The sequence below is a fragment of the Bidens hawaiensis genome, unplaced genomic scaffold (assembly GCF_021521415.1).
Source record: "Bidens hawaiensis isolate Kalapana, Puna unplaced genomic scaffold, B.hawaiensis_p1.1 tig00001206_1, whole genome shotgun sequence".
In the NCBI taxonomy this organism is placed as follows: Eukaryota; Viridiplantae; Streptophyta; class Magnoliopsida; order Asterales; family Asteraceae; genus Bidens; species Bidens hawaiensis.
The window spans coordinates 3,330,176-3,350,953 of record NW_027491069.1 but is presented as its reverse complement, the minus strand read 5'-3'; the positions used below and the strand labels follow the sequence as shown (position 1 = coordinate 3,350,953).

Here is a 20,778-nt window from a genome sequence, read left to right as displayed (position 1 = left end):
CAATCGCAACTTAAAAAAATATTAATTTGAAATAAATATATTGTTTTAGTGTATATTTGTTATCGGTGAAACGAACCGGTTAGATCAAAACAAAAACACACTAATATGAAATATATTTATATAAGTATATAAATATTTAGTTTCAAAAATTATACAAAACCTTATCACCAACGGGTCGTCCAGAAATCAAACGAAACGTCTGGTTGGTGAAAGCAACCGACACAAATGTAATAAACGAAACGTCAGGTTGGTGAAAGCAACTAACACAAATATAATAAACGAAACGGCTAGTTGGGTGAAAGCGACTAGTACTATTGACGTTGACATTTCCCCTATTTTATGTTAGTCTCTCTAACCTCCGATATTGCATCGAAACAGGGTGCATATATTCCATCTGTGAGATTTGAACAGGGCAAAAGGATATAAGTCGTGGTTTGGTTATAGGCTCAGGGTTCGTCATATTAATTCGTAGATTTAGCTAGTCTACGGAGGATCATCGTATTTGTTTCAACAGATTATTGTATACTTGTTTGCGAACGGATTAAATGATTTATGAATAATGTGATTTCATATCGAATCTCAAAACCGGTGAACTCACCAACCATTGTGTTGACATTTTAAAACGTATGTTTTTCAGGGAATTAACAGCGCACATAAGGAATCATGAAGACGGGACCTCATTGTACAATTAGGATACCATTTTGATGTTTAACTACTTTTTCTTAAAAACAAATTATGGTTTGTAAACACTTTTAAAACTATTGGTATCCTAATACATTTATGTTAGTGATAATCATATGCTTATGGTATGCATAAAGTCACGTGCCCGCGCTTTCGCCTAGGCGAGGTGTGACAATTTAACTGTACCATCAATCCTAACTAAGCATCAACAAGATATGATACCTTAGAGCATTCTTATCCCGTTTCGTATCCCTATATCCATATATATCATATAATTACACTAAAAAACATTACATTTCTCTCTCCTGTTTAATTAAATAATATTTTTTATACCTTTTTCATTACAGTTTTCTCTCTCCACCCTATAATTTATAAAAAATCACTACCTTTTCTCTCTCCACCCTATAATTTACACTCACAACCACTCACAACCCCACCCTAATTTACAAACCCTCCTCGCATAATTTTAAGGAATGGGTTGGGAATGCTGTCCATTCTCCATCTCCATCTCTATAATTACACTAAAAACACTATATTTTCTCTCTCATTTTCAATTAAATAATATATTTTTATACTTTTATCATTATCTTTTCTCTCTCTTTCACTCACAATCACTTTAAAAACCATTATAAAATTATAGAGGTGAACAGTGTGCTTCTTCAAATTTAACCATGAACAGTAATATTTTCTCTCTCCTCCTCTCACAACCATTTTTAACCATCTCTAAAATATGGAGAACTCTCTTACATAATTTGAAAAACCCACTGGGAATGCTCTTAGAGGATCATAATATGAAAAATGATAATTTTAGTCACAAATTGGAAGACCCAAGACACGAAATAATAACAAGAGCCAAGATTACTACAAATCGTACTGGAATTATATTTATATAAAGTTGTTATATCCAATTTTACCTCTATTTAAAAAGACATTGTTCAATTGCATTTTAACTATATTTAATATATATAACAAAACATATCTAATACTAAATAATCAAAGTAATTAAAATGCATTCAACATTTACAGTCTGGTCTGGTTTCATATGGCCGGTTTTCGATATAAAACGCAAACCAAACCATTGACTACGGTTTGAAAATTTCGAAACTGATCAACCGACCAAAAGTAAAAATATCAACTGTGAAACTACACCGATATCCGGTTTAAACTGTTTCACGGTTTTAAAAACCAAACCATAACCATAAACACTGATAAGTGTTACGAGATTAACAAGGCCTGCGTTCAAATACCCGCCGCATAGCGCGGGCACCCGACTAGTGTGTGTGTGTGTGTATATAGGGGAGGGTTAACGTACAAATGAAATTAACGTGCTAAACATGAGAATCAAGTAGAGTAATTATATATACAAGTAGATTAATTATGTAATTGCACCATAGAGTAATTACATTACATAATTACTCTACTTGTATATATAATTACTCTACTTGATTCTCACGTTCAGCATGTTAATTTTATCTGTATTTGATCCAAACCATATATTTGATCCAAACCCTATATATATATAGGGTTAGGTTAGAATAAAAGCCCACTTGATTTGTGAAAACTCTAGAAACTCATTCTCAACCACATGTTTTTAATTAAAGATTAAATCTTGTGATCCACAATTAAAGTTAATAAAAATGTAAAAGTTTATTTACATTTTCTCTTTCCTAAAAACATATATAAAAATTACTAAAAAAATGTTAAAAAAATAGCAAAACATTTTTTTTATATTTTCGATATTTTGTATTAAATGTAACAAAAAAAACGATGTTACATAGGGTTTTCACGGGTTTTCTCAACTCAAGAGGGTTTTTAAACTATACTTCTCCTATATATATATATATATATATATATATATATATATATATAGGGGTGAGTTCTAGTGAAAACTCCTCTTAAAGAGAAAACTTAAAAACTACTAAAAAATTATTTTTAACTTTTTTTAAAATTTTTTTTGAAGTTTCTTTTTTTTCCATTATTCTTATATGTTGTTATTGGTTCAAAAAAAATAAATAAAAACTTGACGGTAACCTCGTCGGTATAGTGCGCATGTGTAATAGTGTGCATTGTATATATGCAAAAGTGTTTGTATTGCATAGAATACAACACTATTGCACATATTTGATACACACCATTGTATAGATGCAATATAAGACTAATACACACATTGAATACACATTAGTACGTATGTGTAATACAACATTAATGCACATGTGCACCACATCGACTTTTCTTTTATTATTATTTTTGTTCCATATAATACAAAACTACTACACATATACAATACACAAATATTGAATATATGCAATAAAACACTATTAAACTCAAAAATACATAGTAATACACATGTGTAATACAACGGTATCGCACAGTAATACGTATGTGCATTACAGCGTTTTTTTTTGTTTTTTTTAATTTTTTTAATTTTTTATATTTTTCGAGTGAAATATAAGAAAATATAAGAATAATGGCTAAAACAGAATTTTGAAAATAATTTTTTATTTTTAATTAAAAATAGTTCTTTAGGAGTTTTTAAGTTTTCTCTCTAAATGTGAGTTTTCTCTTGATTATCTCCCTATATACATATATATATATAGGATTAGGATCATGTGAGAACTTTTTAGGAATTGAGAACTATAAGAATCATTTTAGACCACAAAAAAACCCAAAAACAAAAAAATCATAAAACAAAAAATAACAAAAATTAAAAAAAACCAAAGTTCTTATTTATCATCCCGGTTTCTAAAAAAAAATTATCGGTTTAGCTAAATTACACACATGTTTTTTTCCTATACACATATATATAATTTAAGCTAAATGATAATGTACATATACGTACATTACGTAAACAGAGATTAAATGAAATTATACATATGTGTATAGGTATAATACGAATTAAACAGAAAAAAAATTGGTTTTTTTATTATACATATATGTATAATATGTACACACATGTTTTTCCTATACACATATATATGTATAATTTAAGGTAAATGATAATATACATATGTGTACATTATGTAGTTAGAGATTAAATGAAAGTATACATATGTGTATAGGTATAATACGAATTAAAAAGAAAAAAAATTGTTTTTTTAATGAAATCGGAATGAAATATAAGAATTTTGGTTTTTTTTTTACTTTTTTAAAATTTTCGTTTTTTTTTTGTTTTATAATTTTTAAATATTTTTTAAAGGTTTTTTTTAATGGTCTAAAATGGTTCTCAAAGTTCTCAATTTGTCAATGGTTCTCTTAAGATCCTTACCATATATATATATATATATGATAAGTATAGAATGAAAACCCATTTGAGTTAATAAAACTCTGAAAACCCAACTAGTAGCTCATATAATACCACATCACCTTCTCCTTATTAAACCATCAAGGATATTTTTATCCATTGACTTTATACTTAACTCAACCATCTATTGTACTACCTGGTCATTCATGTTTGACATGTATCATCAATATTCCAGCCTTGAAATATAGGTTCTCGGTTAGGGTTTCAAACCAAACTTTTGAAACGTAAAAACGCGATTTAAACCCTCTAATCCGTGTTAATGGCCAAAAAACTTATCAAATTAGATTTCTAACCGTGTGTAGGGTCAAAATATGTTTATGGACAATTTTTAGGGTTTTTGTATGGTTAGAAGTAATATTTGGTAATCAAACTATGTTTTTATGTAATCAAACATGTTTAAACAAGCTAAAAATTGATCGAAATGGTATTTACCTCTAGGGTTTGGCTGGAAATCTTATGAGTAGAGCTTAGGCAGCTGCAATGGAATGATATTTTGCGAAGTTACTTAATAAGGAAGCTTGGTTTGATAATTATATAACAAGGGTGTTTGGTCCATCTTGGAGGCCGGCCTTTATTGGGCCCCCTTTAGGCCCAATTTTGGCCTATTAATCTCGTTTTGCATGCCCGAATGTGAAATCCCGAGTTCAAGTTTATTTCGGGTTAGGTTTTTGGCAAGAAAAATATATCGGGTACGACAAACAACGCGAAAACGAGTGTTTTTCGGTTAATTTCTTGTAAATTTAGAAAAACATACTATTTGGTTGTAAAAATCCAAAATATTTTCATGGATCGCTTAAAACATCTCAAATAATTGTTTTGTAAGTCTTTTTCGGCTTAACGGATGATACAATGCTTGTTTTGGAATTAACCTTGGCATTTAAAGTAACAAGAATAGAATGATTTAGAAAGGATGATAAACAATCACAATATTATAAGAGTATAATCAAACACACTTTGTCTAATACAATAAGACATATATATATACAAGAATTGGAATTTAATTCTAGGAATACATTTAATTACAATTATATGTAAGGCATAACTTATGGAGAGAATATCTCCATCTTTGACTAGCCATGATTCGTGGGATTGTATTCATTATTATCCTTGATATGCCCCCGCAAGATGGACGACCATAGGATAAGTCCAATCTTGAATAAAAGTAGATGTGGTATGTAAGAAAAGTTGATGAAGCAAAGACATGATTCGTGGGTTTTTTTTAGAGGGGAATAGTGGCAGAATAGTGTCACCGAAAATTAGCGGAATAGTGCGTCGTCGAAAAATATTTTATTGGTGGATGGGAATAGTGGGTCGACGGAACAGTGCATCGCCGGAATATATTTTAGTTGTGGAGAGAACAGTGGGTCGACGGAACAGCGCATCACCAGAATATATTTTAGTTGTGGAGACAACAGTGGGTCGACGGAACAGTGCATCACTGAAAAATATTTTATTGGTGGAGGGGAACAGTGGGTCGCCGGAACAGTGCGTCGGTCGGAAGTATTTTAGAGATGGTAGGGAACAGTGGTTCGACGGAACAATGCGTCGCCAGAAAATATTTTAGTGGTAGAGGGGAATGGTGGTGGTGGTGGTGGTGGTGTTTGAATGAGTAATATTGTGATAGTAGGGGAGATTATTGGAATAGAGAAAGAGGAAAGGAGATTGATGGGCGCAGGATCAAGAACTTCTCGTTGGAGATATGAGCTGTGATACCATAACAAGAATAGAATGATTTAGAAAGGATGATAAACAATCACAATATTAGAAGAGTATAATCAAACACACTTTGTCTATTACAATAAGACATATATATATATACAAGAATTGGAAGTTAATTCTAGAAATACATTTAATTACAATTATATGTAAGGCATAACTTATAGAGAGAATATCTCTATCTTTGACTAGCCATGATTCGTGGGATTGTATTCATTATTATCCTTGATATAAAGTCATAACGGGTAGTTAAACAAGTATCTTTTTGTTTAACTGATTTGCTATTATACTAAGGGCATAACATCAATATGTTAGCTTCTAATATACATATATCACCTATAGATGCCCCCCCCCCCCCGAGATATCCAGGTCATAACCAGACTCGTTTGGTTATTCGTTTGCTCGTTACGTAATAAACGGTTAATCGTTTATTCGATATATAAATACTAAGGTACATCTGGTTTTGTCACGAATGTCACACTCTAGTAGGGCAATAAACGAACCGAATCGAAAGAAGCCTTGTTCATGTTTTTTTCGTTTTGATGTTAAAAAGTTGTTCTCAAACGGTTCATGAAAGCAAACCAAACGAAAAAAATCCTGTTTGTGCTCGTTCCTTAAGGAATTGAACTTGTTCACAAATGGTTCATGAACATGCATGTACTATTTAAGAAAAAAAACATTCTTAATCCAAAACATCGGACATAATCATTTTAACTAAATATAAAGTAAAGCACTTGCGATAATAATAATTATAAATATAACCATCCCCTAATTAGCGGCTTTATTATGATAATGTCAACGAACTAATAGTTAGATTTATTGTTAGTTAAATTAAGAGTTTATAAAACATACCATTAACAAAAAAATTGAACATAATAAAATTATAAACATTAAATGATACAAATAAAATATTACAAAAATAGTAGATCTTTAACTAGTGAACAAAAACAAACATAAACAAATATAAATGTACACATTACCACGTTTAGGAACCCAAATGAAGAAATGCAATCCATGTTCATGTTCGTTCATTTAACTAATCTAGCAAATTTGTTATTCGTATCAGTTCATTTAATAAACGAATGAACGTAAATAAACTTCCGCCAAACGGTTTACAGATTATTCGCTGTCTTACTCTTCAGTTTATCGGATAATGTGAGAATATGGTAAACTACTGTGTATTCGTTTGAGAGGAAGGGAAAAGTAACAAAGATCCAAAATAGATTAATTCAAAGTAACTCAAGAAAAAGTCCCGATTCATCATAGCTCAGTTGCAATTGCAATAAATACGAATTTGAAACCTTAAAAAAATCAAATTAAACCAAAAACAAGGCTTTTAATTATGATAGAGATAAAACGTCCAAACAGAAGAACTCATCCCAAAAACTAGTCGTTGAGAGAGTTTATTTGATCTATAAAGTATAAACCTCACATTTGTGTCCATATAACTATGTGTGACAGTCACACATATCTTGCAGCTTGCAATAGTTTCAGTCCAAGTATCTTGATGCCGTAACTTTGACACTAATCAACCAACGCAATTTCCCAAAGTCAGAGAAGTCGAAGATGCAACGTCATGACATAAGAATATGCATTAGAGAAGATTGATTTCCCCTTAAAGTTTATAGATGAATTTTGCATCTACAAAACAAGGCCTGTGCAATTGGCTTTATGGTCCAATGACATGGGGTAATAGTAGAGGTTGGGGATATTTATGGTCTCATGTATGAAACCTGGCTCAAGAGGGTATTCCTACAATAGTGAGTTTTCTCATTGATGGTATTCATATGTAAGTTTGGCCTGAAACATCAAAATCTATAGACAGGGTTGACAACCTGTCTTAATAACGCTCACTTTGGTAAGTCTTAAACTTCAATTAGAAGGAAAGACATTATTTTCCTCTTCATTCAGTGTCATGCATAATCACATTTTGAAAATTTATCAAAACACGAAACACTAAATAACATTAAATAAAAAGAAGATGAAAATAACATTAAAAAAAAATACAGATAAGAGGCATTGACAAATTAGATTTTAATAATATCACATTTTTACAATTAGTTAATAACAATCCTATCTCAAAAAAAAAAAACGAATTAAAAAAAAATTGTCACTAGTCCCACCTTTTGTCCTATTTTTTCTCATTGGACCTCAATTTAAAAAAAACTTAACTCTTTTTTTTTTTCGAATTTCAAACTAATGTTTTAGGGCTTTTGATTGGAAGAAAATACCATTTCGAGTGTCTAAACTTCCAATCAACAAAAACCAAGCCGTTTGGAGTACCATTTCGAAATAAGTTTTATATATATCGATCGACTCGTATCCTCTTTCCTATCAAAACCCTAAAACATTAGTTTGAAATCCGAAAAAAAACTTAACATGAGTTAAGTTTTTTTTAAACGGGGTCCAATGAAAAACAATATGGTGAAATGTGGGACTTGTTAGATGAGGTTATCATCAGCAAAATATAAAAACATGGGATTACTAAAATCCAATTTGCATAGGAAAAAAAAAGATAGAAGGGGACCCAACAATCAATGACTCATTTAATAATGCACAGGTACCATGTACCATGGTAGGTGAGAAAAAACACTTTCATCACATGGTAAAGATAGCCGGATACAAACAAGATCCAAGAAAATTTTAGAGGCTTGGGAGGATAATATTTAGACAGGAATGGAGCAAGTAATCATATTTGTTCTTTTACTTGGTTCTTTCCACGTTCAGAAAATCTCTACGGCTGAAATCGACATCATTTCAGATTTACAGTTCTTGACAGAAGAAGACACGTTGGTCTCGCCTGCCGGAACCTTTGAACTTGGCTTTTTCAGGCCGGGTAGCTCTGGGAATAAATACCTTGGTATTTGGTATAAGAAAATATCTGTTAAGACAGTGGCTTGGGTTGCCAACAGAGATCGCCCAGTCAGCGTTACAGCATCAGGTGTGTTAAGGATTGTGCATCCAGGAAACCTTGTCCTCATGAGCAATACCAATGGTATAATATGGTCAACCAACACAACATCTTCAGCAAAAGCAACTGCAAAGCTTGATGACTTTGGAAATTTAGTCATGGCAGATGGAGACAACAAAAAGGTCATCTGGCAGAGTTTTGATTATCCAACTGATACTCTTTTACCTGTAATGAAGTTCGGGAGGGACTTGTTGACAGGCAAGGAATGGCATCTATCGTCATGGAAAAGCGGTGAAGATCCAGCTCCTGGTGAATTTACCTATAGCATTGACACACGCGGTTATCCCGAAGACATACTCAAACAAGGTGCAGATATCAAATTCCGGGCAGGACCATGGAATGGTAAACGGTTTAGCGGGGCTTCAGAGTTCAGCCGGAACACAATCTTTACTTATAGCATGATTATTAATGAAACAATGGTGGCTTTTACATATGATCTTATAAACAGCTCTGTTGTATCCAAGTTCTCCTTGATTTCGTCTGGGGAGCTACAACGTTCTGTGTGGGTGGAAGACGCTAAAAAATGGCAGCTTATGGTACAATTACCGAGAGGGATATGTGATTCGTACAACATTTGCGGTGCTTATGGAAGCTGCAGCACTGCGAATTCGCAGACATGTTCGTGCTTAGATGAGAGTAAATTCGTGCCTAGAGACCAAAAGGGTTGGGGGTTAGAAAATTGGTCTGGTGGCTGTGTGAGGCGAATAGCATTGAATTGTGAAAATGGAACAGATGGGTTTATAATGTTTCCTAAGGTAAAATTGCCGGACACACAGAACTCGTGGTTTAACAAGAGCATGACCCTAAAGGAATGCGAAGCAGTGTGCCTAAGGAATTGTAGTTGTATGGCTTATGCAAATACAAATATCACAGGGGAAGGAAGTGGCTGCTTGCTTTGGTACAATGACCTCAGAGACATCAGAATAATAACCGACGGAAATGGTGGTCAGGATATATTTGTAAGAATGGCCGCCTCTGAATTAGGTAACGACCTCCTACTTAAGTTTGCTTAACATATATATTTTTTGACACATAGCTATTCTAAATGGGTTGTATACTTGTATTATAAGAAACTAGGTTATTGACCCGTGTACTACACGGGTGAAATATAAAATTCGTCAATTAAACACGTAAATAAATTTAAATGACAGTATATTGCAAGTTTTATTCGAACGGAAAAATGATATTGAAAGACATACTTAAAAAAAATGACATTACATGGTAGAATGTTTATAAACAAAATTTTTAACTTTACATTATCTTCATAAACTACTAAATATTTGTTTACGAACCATAATTGTTGTTTTGTTAACTTTACCTCCATCTAAAATAAGCATTCACATCAAGATCCCAGTCAGCTCTTTAGTCTCGAATCTACCATAAATATTTACTAACCATACCATCAATGTTGCAGTTTATGAAAAGATAACTTATCTCATAGACATCAAAGTTAACACAACGATTCATTAACCAAAATTAATGCAACAATATTTATAAGTAAGCACGACATCAAGATAGAACAAAGCAGTTGGTATAAACCCTTGCGTACTAAGTGGTACCAACTCAATAATGTATAAAAAAATATATATTTTTTTATGAGAATAGGGAGTGCCGATTAGTGGTTGGAGGAGATGTCGACGTTATTTTTATTAGGGTTACAAATATAGGTTGTATTTGCAGAAATTAATTATCATGGGTAATGAAAGATAAATTATTAATTTATTTTTGAATTATTAAATTGTAAAGAAATTATAAGAGTGATTATTATTTTTGGAAATTAGTAAATCGACCAATAGAAATTGACCAAAATTTATTTCTTTAATATAGATATAGATTATACTCCACACAGATCCATTTGCAATTGTACAAAGTTGCTAGTTTACTTAAAAGTTAAAAAAAATGATTTATACTAGCTTAGAGTAATCTAAACTAGGAAGAAGGTTATGGATGGGATATGTTGTTTTCCTTTCTCAATTGATATGGATGCATACACGTCTATAATTGCAAAATAACTCCAACCATAACTTTTCTAATAACTAGATGATCAGAAAACCGACAATCATGGCCATAAAAAAGTTATGATAATTGATATTCTTAACAATCAAGCTAGACGCCGCTTTTGATTCGATGCTTAGCTTGAAATAAGAAACAGCGAAAGGGAAAGCATCTATGATAAGTTGGTTCGTCATGTTGAGACCAAAATGTGAATGATATCTTATTGTCAAGGTGGCATCCTTTTCTTTCTTCGTTCTTCTCTCTTCATTCTTCGTTCTTCGATCTCCCTTCATCTTCCTCTTATTCTTCCTCTTCTTCTGTGCTGCATACCAGTGATGCATTTTGTGGTTCTGGTTTTAGAGTTCATGGCATCTGATTCATAATAAAAAACAAACGGAAATGATTTGGTCACCAAGAGTGTTTGAAGCTCTAATACCATATTGAACTTAAAATACATTAAGAAGATTATTTATACTAGATTAGAATTATCTAAACTAGGAGAAGGTTATGGATGTGAACTCATGTTTTCCTTTCTCAATTGATATGAAAAACATACACGTCTTTAATAGAGATGTTACAAACGAAAACCGACCATCATGAATACATAAATGCTATGATGATTGATGTTCTTAACACTTATTTCATGGTTATTATATCTAAGATACCAATGTTGCCTATTTTATATCTTGTAGTTACTCAACATGTTTCCAAGAACCAGAGAACAAACAAGAAATTCATCGTATTATTAGTCTTTCTGGTGGTTCTTCCTATAGGATTGAGCTCTACATTGTTATGGTATGCACTGAAAAATAGGCGTCATGCACAACCGATGGGAGAAGGTAAGCAGTTTAAAGCAATATGAATTCTTTGAGCAGATTCAGTCAGTTTATAGTTTGTCGTATTTCTAATGCATAGGAGAACCATTGCATATCTATGAAAGCCAGAAAGAGGTCATGGAGCTTCCTTTGTTAAGCTTCTCTACAGTAGCACAATCTACTGCTAGTTTTTCGCCAGACAATAAACTTGGTGAGGGCGGATTTGGACCAGTCTATAAGGTATATCTATAAAGTCCATAAGATTATAATGGTATTTCAATGATCCATTGAAGGCACGTTATAATCCATTAAACATAGCAAAAAGACGGATTTGTTTATTATAAACATGCCATCTACACAAAGAGATATAAATGGAAGTCATACAATGATGTTTATATAGTTTTTGACATTGTAAATGGTAATTTTCAGGGTGTGCTAGACGGGAAAGAAATTGCAGTTAAGCGCCTCTCAACAACTTCCAGACAAGGACTTGATGAGTTCAAGAATGAAGTCATCTGCATTTCCAAACTTCAGCACCGAAATCTTGTTAAGCTCCTCGGATGTAGTATAGAGGGAGACGAGAAATTGTTGATCTATGAATACATGCCAAACAGAAGCCTAGACTTCTTTATATTCGGTCAGCATCATATAATAGTCGTTGATTAATATTATAAATTAACTATACCTAGGTACATGTTTGGCAGATAATAAACAAAGCACGCTACTTGATTGGACAAAACGATTCAGCATCATCGAAGGAATCGCCCGAGGACTTCTTTATCTGCATCAAGATTCACGACTGAGAATCATTCATAGAGATCTTAAAGCAAGCAATATTTTGTTAGATCTGGACATGAACCCTAAGATATCAGACTTTGGCATAGCAAGAAGCTTTGGAGGTAATGAGACTCAAGCAAACACAGAGAGAGTTGTTGGTACATTGTAAGCTTCAAAATCTAACTATATATGTGTGTGTGTGTATTTATCATTATATTTTTCTTAAGTTTATTATATTACTCTTAGAAATATTTTGCTGAATGCAGTGGTTACATGTCCCCGGAGTATGCACGAGACGGTCATTTCTCAACAAAGTCAGATGTGTTCAGCTTTGGTGTTTTGGTGCTGGAGATTGTTAGTGGCAAGAGAAATCGGGGATTTGTTCATCCCAATCATGACAATAACCTTATTGGACATGTAAGTTCACATCTCACAAAAATTTTTCTTTTGAATTGTAATTATAATTCTTTACAATATAACTAAATAACGGTATCCACATTAAATTCAGGCATGGAGAATGTATAATGAAGGTAGGTCAGTGGAGCTCATTGATTCAACTTTAGATGAACCAAATGATTCATTTGAAGTTCTAAGATCAATTGAAGTGGGTTTGTTATGCGTTCAGCAAAGTCCGGAAGACAGACCCGATATGCAATCTGTGGTTCGAATGTTGGGCAGTGAGGGTGCATTGCCGAAACCTATGCAACCGGCATTCTTCACAGAAAGGAAATTGCATGGTGCTGATTTCTCTTCAATCACTTATCCAACAAGCTCAACCAATGATTTTACTGTTACAGAGGTAGTTGCCCGATAAAAAGTGCACATAACTTCTCGTTTAAGGTCGTTCATGTTGTTTTGTTAGTGCCATCAAATACAAGGCTATATGTCCATTCTTTAGAGCACATAAATAACTTCACATTATATTTTTCGCTTGCTGTTTCGCGGAGTATGATTGTAGTTAGGTGTAAGCAAATAACCAAATTAATCGAAGTGTAACTGAATTAACTGAACTAAGCAATTAGTTATTGATCGAGTAACCGAATTTTGGTTTGGTTTTGGCATGTGGCGTAACCAAACTAACCGACCGAAGTGAACCTACTATACATAAATCTAATCAAAATATGTGTTCTTATTAGATTTTTTTTTAACAACAAGCATATGTTATAACAATGAAAATGAAGAGCCCATTTCAATGTTATAAGTCTTTTGTATTTGTTAGCTAGTTATCGCTTGTATTTTACACTTTCGTTTAATCTTCTATGTATGAATGGGCCTAAGGACATATGTCAACAAAACCCCTTTAGGCCCAAGTGAAAATAATAGAAAGCTCCATCTATAAATAGGTGAAGCATGTCCATGCACAAAAAAAAAAAAAAAAGCTTTTGAAAACCAATTCTTACCAACTCCTTCTATCTCTACCTTATCTTCTAAACTTACCATATTTGGTAAATAACTCAAACACAAACTAGATCCGAGATCTCGGTTGGTTGTAGATGATTTTTGCTAACCTACAACCTGGCTTGATCCAAGAAAGTGTTGTTAGATCCAATATAGGTATCTATAATTGGTATCAGAGCTTTCGGCTCTACTAGTTGAGCTTGGTTGGGTGTTTTTTATAATGAATGGGAAGAATTGTTGTTGAAAATGATATGGAGTTGTGTTAAGTTTTGAGAAAAGGCCGTGTTTAAATAAGGATACGGTTTAAAATAATAAAGTAATTATTTTTTTAATATATAGCTGTCGAGAACGGCTAGTGTCGAAAGTCATGCCAAAACCAACGTTGTATATACAACGAGCTCACCAAAATAAAGACAAAAACGAGAGGGGAGGGAGGGCTTGTTTTCCCTCTTAAAATGAAGCCACTACGCATGGTCTAAGAATAATAACACTATGAAACTAACGACACCAACACAAATAAACTAATGATGAACACTAATAAAATAATAGCACCAACTTAGCAAATATTAACAACTTCAATAGCTATACAAACAATAAAAACACTAAACTGCATCAAAATTAAGAGGCCTGGATTGATTCCAATAGGTATGACAACCAGAAAACACGCCTTTTAGCGGATACCCGTAATAGTGATGGCGGTGTACCCGATTGGTTTCATCTACCCGCAATGGGTATCCGTGGAACGCCCCATCCCCCTTAGTGTCCACTCCTCGGAAAAAGACTTCGTGAACCCCAAATTTCAATTGCCGGATACGAACCTAGTTTGGAATTTTTTCTCATTGTGTTCCAAAACTCTCGTTCAAGAATTGCCGTCTGTTTGCCCTTTTGAAAACCTTTTTAATTCATTTTCCACTGTCATTCTTTTTTGTGGGTCGATTAGTCATCAACCCAGATTAGAACACCAACTCATGGCTTCATTTTGTTGTGGGCATATTATACCGAAGTAAATTTTCATTGTATTTGTAGCTTAGGGTGAACGGGTGGCTTACTCGCCACCTTCGAGTACACCAGCGAGTGTAAGTAAGAAGGGTACACCTCACTCCTTGGATCGAGTATAATGAATTAACGGTTATATTTACTCGTTGCTAGTAGTTGAGATGTTTTGGTTTACTTGAGGTGGTATTATTCTGTTGGTTAATTATTGAGAAGGTACTTTGTACACCACCTCTTAAAATGGCTAGTTTGAGTAGTTTTAGGTAGTTTTGAGGTAATACTACCCTATTGGTTATGTAGTTTGGTTGAGTGAGTAAACCACCCACCCTCACCGGCTCACACTCATAATTAGACAAAACATACTCATTGATTTTCTTTTAATTCCCCTAAATAGTATATATTTTTAGTTAAAGCTTGATGACATTAAGATAAGTCCTTTTAGACTTACCATAATATAAATGGGATTTTCTAATATGTGTCCTTAGGACAAATGTAAAAAGCATTATTTAGGTGTATATTTTTATTAAAACTATAATTTTATATTAATAATATTTATATCTTAATAATTACTATATTTAACATTATATTGTTGCATCCTAAATCTTTCATACATTGGTGATTAATAAATTAAATTTTTCTAATCCATCTAAAATTAGTTTTTCATCTTCCACCATTTTTCTACTCATTTATATGTAAAAAATATTCAAATATGAAAGTTACTTTCTTTTTTTGTATAGTCTTTTTTAAGCTCTGGTTTTCCTTCACGATGATAAAAAAAAATCACGTCTTTTCCTATCTCGTTTTTGTTCACAAACCTCCATTTTCGAATGGAAAATCCATTCGTTCTTGCATAATTTTGATAAGAAAACAAAAGTCTCTTCTTCACTTAGAAAACCTAGAGCAGCGAATGGTTCCTCGCAAATCCAAAAGAACACGTTCATCCATTTGCAAAATAATAGTAATGTTTTATATTATTTAATCTTAAACAAAATAGATAAAAATGTAAAAAAAAAAAAGGTGTTGTTTAATAGTGAATACTTATAAAAATGGTGGGAAACTAGAAGAGATGAAATAGAGATTTTAGAGGGAATTAGAAAATTTTTATTTAGTAATCATCAATGGATTGAAAGATTTTGTATGGAACAATAGAATGCTAAATATGATAGTTATTAGGACATAAATATAATTAATATGAAATTGTAGTTTCAACAAAAATATTCACCTAATTAATGTTTTTTTACGTGCGCCTTTAGAAAACCCCAATATAAATATATCATTTTTAAACATTGTCATATTAAAGGTACAAATCTACCTACTCCTAGGTGGACACATATCCTCAAACTCGAGGTTTTTGTTTTGTCCATGTTGCAATGCGACAATGAATCTCTAACTTTTATTTAAATATTCGCGGATCCCATGCCTCAAACATGAGATACCTGGTTCAATTACATGGGTTATCGCCAGCTCTCTCTTTCTTAAACACTATACCACTGCATTCTTTAACACTAATCCTCAATCACCATCCTTCGCCACACCTAAATCACCGATTCAACAACCTTCAATCAATGCTATAACAATCATGGAATTTTACGATTGAGTTTAGGTAAACATTCGTTTCTTATTCATCTAAGGAAGAGGAACAATGCTCACCCAATCATCTTCTTCATCTTTTGGGCTTCGTCAGACCCTAAAACTTTGCTTCGTCTCCGGTCACCTCCGTCACTTCTAATCATTTTTTTTATGACCAACAAAATTGACCCTTTGCATGGGCTATCTCCACGAATGACCTTGCTTTGCACCGTTAAGGTGACGAATGTCTGCCTAATTGCCTACATACATGTATACCGTCAATCTTTCATAGGAATCATCGATTTCATATTAATCACCTATTTACATATATGCAAACCTTCATGTCACAACCCCGTACCTGTATATCTGGAGGGGAGCCGTGAACAGCAAGCGGTGATATCAGTGTTTATTATTAAAATATTTAGCAGCGGAAAATTCATCATGACCATAGTTAGAAAAAATTACCAAAGTGTAAAAATGTCATGATTCTTATTTCATAAACTGGAGGGTAAAAACCCATATTAATACAAATATAAGTTTTATAGGGGTAAACCTTAATTTACAAAAACACATTTCTTTATTTTGATGGCAAGCTACTTTTTTAAGTTGGAGGCCCGCATATATCATTCTTGTGTCTCTAACAAGTTACCTGAAACATATTTAAAAATATCTAATCAACAAGAAATACTGGTGAGTACATTCATTTGTAAATGATATATTTTACAGTTACAGCATTAAGACGTTTTTACATATGTCTGCTTACAAATTACCAAAAGATACTTCTCACTCGACCGTATTTGTGACTGTGGTCATATCACTTATTGGCTAACACTTGTCCAATAAGTAACGTGTAATAGCCCATTAGGCAAGCTTTGTATACAAAACCCCATAATACTAGTACTAACCATCCTAGTAAGTCTATGAAGACTTAATCATTGTAATGTAATTAAAATCTTTTGAAAATATTTTAAAAACATTTGGATTATCTGTTATAAAAAAATCATCATGACAATATTGGAAAACCAATTGTCTCACGTAAATTTGAGTTCTACAAAAACTCGAAATGTCTCATCTTGAACGTTTATAAATAAAGAGTTTCCTGGTATTATGCACCTAGGTTAACACACAATGTGGTATCTCTATATTAGTATAAATTGATAATCATAACGATAATCACGAGATTAGAAACTTTACACGATAACACAATGTCTTACCTTGTTCAGCAGAGCTTTTGGATTCGTGTACAAAAGCTTTTTTCGGTCAAAGAGGGTATTGTTATGACTACTCGAGGTATTATACTAATGTTCCTATATAAGCAAATGTGAGAGAGAGGGTGATTTTTGGACGAGAAAGTGAAGGCTGATTTCCTTCCCTTTTATAGCTGATTTCAAGGCCGGTCGTGTATTGCCAAGGACCTATAATAAGACCATCAAAGCACCACATTGCAACTATCACACTTCGCCCGAGCCTGTGCACGTTGGGTGTTTCTCACCCTCCGCTAGACCACTAAGTGTCTCTTATCATACAAGAATATTATCATACTAGTTTGAGACCCATGTATTATACGGGGAATTAATAAAAATTATAATATTTAAACATTAAGCAAAATACAATCAATAAGACATAACACAATTATCATATATTATTAACTAGATTTTATCCCCCCGTATTACGGGGGTTGTTTTACATTATTCATTTTTAATATTTATATATGTATATTTGGATTTTAATTTTATTTATTGTAAGAAAGTTAATAATTAATATTCTTGAGGTTTGATGATGAAATTGTTTCACAAATAAATGATATGTTATAATCTGGTTTAAAAGCTATCTAGGTTTGGTGATACCCATTACCCATTTATTTTCTTTATTATAAAATTTTTTCATAATTATAAATAATATATTTTTTTAAAATAAAATAGGATATTAATTTTTGGTACATTCCTATTTTATAAAATTTTCACATTAAATATTTGACGAGATTATTTTTAATATAATGAGATGTTATAACCCGTTTAAGAGCTATCTGGGTTTGGTGAGACCTTTACCCATGAATTTGGATCAAATGCATGAGAAGCCTTCATTTACAAATAAAGCATTCTGATGGCTTGAGAGAATGATTCTTTTACATTTTTCGTTTTTTTAATATTTATTTTTTTGGATTTTAATTTTCTTTATTGTAAGAAAGTTAATAATATACTTAGGGTTTAATGATGAAAGGGTTTCATAAATAAGTGATATGTTATATCCCGTTTAAAAGCTATCTGGATTTGGTGACCCAGGACCCGCTTATGTTTTTTACTATAAAATTGTTTATTAATTATAAATAATATCTTTTTCTTTTTAAATTGGATATTAAATTTTAATATATCCTTATTTTATATGATTTTCATATCAAATAATTGGTAAGATTATTTTTAATTTAATGAGATGTTATAACCCGTTTAAGAGCTATCTGGTTTTGGTAAGACCCATACCCATGAATTTAGGTTAAATCAATTAGAGGCCTCCATTTAAAAATCAAGAAATTTGGTGACTTCCATAAAAGGGGGGAGCGACTACATCGTGACACATAGGATTTTAGGGTTTTCGTTTATAGATATTATAGATACAATTACAACTTATATCAAAATTATAGGAATTACAAAACAAACATTATGCAACTATTTTACAAATAAGAAAAAAATTTCATGTACATTACATTTGTGGTTGTATTGGTCAGATTACCTTGTTTATCAAGAATCAGAATCTTTAGCCCACACCTGCTTGTAACTCTTGACAATGCGACATATAGCTGTCCATGTGAGAACACGGGTTCTTTCAAGTCAAACCAACCCTAGATAGTGATTAACCCTTGGTTTTTGTTTATGGTCATCGCAAAACATACTGCAAGGGGAAACTATCGTTTTTGAAACTTATATGCTATTTTGTTGTCTGTTGGAGTCAGTGGTGATCTATGGATCAAATCTCTATGTCCAATGTTAGTTCCAGAAATAATTTTTGCTTCAACTACACGAATACCTAAAGATATAATTTGTAGTCGAGTACCATTACATAAGCCTTCTTTCTAGTTAAGATTTCTAAGGAGCATATGTAACATCCCGAAATTTCCAAGTAATATTAATTATGTTACTTAATAATAGAGAGAAAGTTTACCCGGGTTATCAGGAAATAAATAATAGAATAGGAGTTGGTATGGGTCGGGCTAGTGTTGGGTAATGGATGTGGGTTGTGGACTTGGATTAATTAGGATGGGTTAAATGAGAATGGGCCTTAGGTCCATGGGATCTCAGGGATATAAATACCCTAACACCCCAAAATATCTTCATTCTATCTTTATCCAAGCACACTCCACACACACATACACTAACTTCGCCGGAACCGGGCCGAGCCAAGGGAAGAATCGGACTGATCTGAGAGTGAGAGAGGGCGACTAGTTGCGTTAACAAGTTAAAGGAGATCCAAACAAGCCCAAAAAGGTATGATTCTTGATCTTTGAAGTTTAAAGATCCAAGCTTTTTAGTGTATAAACGACCAAAAAATGGTCGGGTAGCGTAGTGGGTGATATTGAACCATAGCAAGGGTGTTAAAATCGCTCGAAATGCCGATCAGAAACTAAAACAGCGGCTGCCTGGGCAACTTCGCCTTCATCTGGGCAACTTCGCCTTCAAAGTGACGAACTTCGCCTGCAAGCTAAGTTCGCCTGATGAACTTCGCCTGCAAGCTAAGTTCGCCTGATGGCAACTTCGCTGTAAAGTTAAGTTCGCCTAACTGGTAACTTCGCCTGAGGCCAAGTTCGCCTGATGAACTTCGCCTGCAAGCTAAGTTCGCCTGATGGCAACTTCGCTGTAAAGTTAAGTTCGCCTAACTGGTAACTTCGCCTGAGGCCAAGTTCGCCTGATGACAACTTCGCCTGAAGCCAAATTCGCCTGATGGCAACTTCGTTGTAAAGCTAAGTTCGCCTAGCTGGTAACTTCGCCTAAATCTAAGTTCGCCTAAGGTTAACTTCGCCTAAAGTCAAGTTCGCTTAGAAAATAAATTAAAAACCTAATGGAAAATGTGTTAAGACTGTTAATGTAAATAAAATTTTTCCAAGCTGACCTGGGCTCTGCCCCTTGGACCCTGCTAGGGGCTGCCGCCCCTAGACCCCGCTGCCAGGGGCGCTGCCCCCGGACCCCCGTTCGTTGTGGGTAGTAGTTAAGACTGGAAAGATGATATGAGTAGTGTTAGTTGTTTGATACGTGTACTTGTTATACAGTCAGCCGTGCACAGTTGAAGAAAGGGATTACGATTAACGGTGAACGTAACCGTGTTCAGGTGAGTTTCTAGCCCCATTCCTTGTTATGTTTTCGGGGCTGTGTGCATACTCGATGTGTTGTTAATACATTTATCCTAAGTGATAAGTGTATGTCATATGTGATATGTGTGATAGATATGAATGATTGTTTGTCGGTACGCGAACGATCTTCGGATATTGCGCGTACTGTCAGGTTAAAAATAAAGGTACGAATATTATATATCGAAGATGTACGAATGTTTCAAATGAATACTTGTCGGGGCGT

The 20,778-nt window shown here is 33.3% G+C and overlaps 1 protein-coding gene across 1 annotated transcript; it reads left to right on the top strand.

Annotated features, from left to right (window-relative positions):
• The first annotated feature begins 8,361 nt into the window (after window positions 1-8,361).
• On the top strand, window positions 8,362-13,091 carry LOC143565640 (G-type lectin S-receptor-like serine/threonine-protein kinase At4g27290). The gene is made up of 7 exons (XM_077052549.1): window positions 8,362-9,653; window positions 11,357-11,503; window positions 11,580-11,719; window positions 11,909-12,116; window positions 12,184-12,421; window positions 12,523-12,673; window positions 12,765-13,091. Exons 1-7 carry the CDS (start codon window positions 8,375-8,377, stop codon window positions 13,068-13,070), a joined length of 2,469 nt encoding a protein of 822 aa, XP_076908664.1. The 5' UTR covers window positions 8,362-8,374; the 3' UTR covers window positions 13,071-13,091.
• Window positions 13,092-20,778: the final 7,687 nt, after the last annotated feature.

Coding starts and splice junctions, on each gene's coding strand:
- LOC143565640 (XM_077052549.1), top strand. CDS start 8,375: ATGGAGCAAGTAATCATATTTGTTCTTTTACTTGGTTCTTTCCACGTT. Junction 11,504..11,579: donor TGCACAACCGATGGGAGAAG/GTAAGCAGTTTA, acceptor TCTAATGCATAG/GAGAACCATTGCATATCTAT. Junction 11,720..11,908: donor GATTTGGACCAGTCTATAAG/GTATATCTATAA, acceptor GGTAATTTTCAG/GGTGTGCTAGACGGGAAAGA.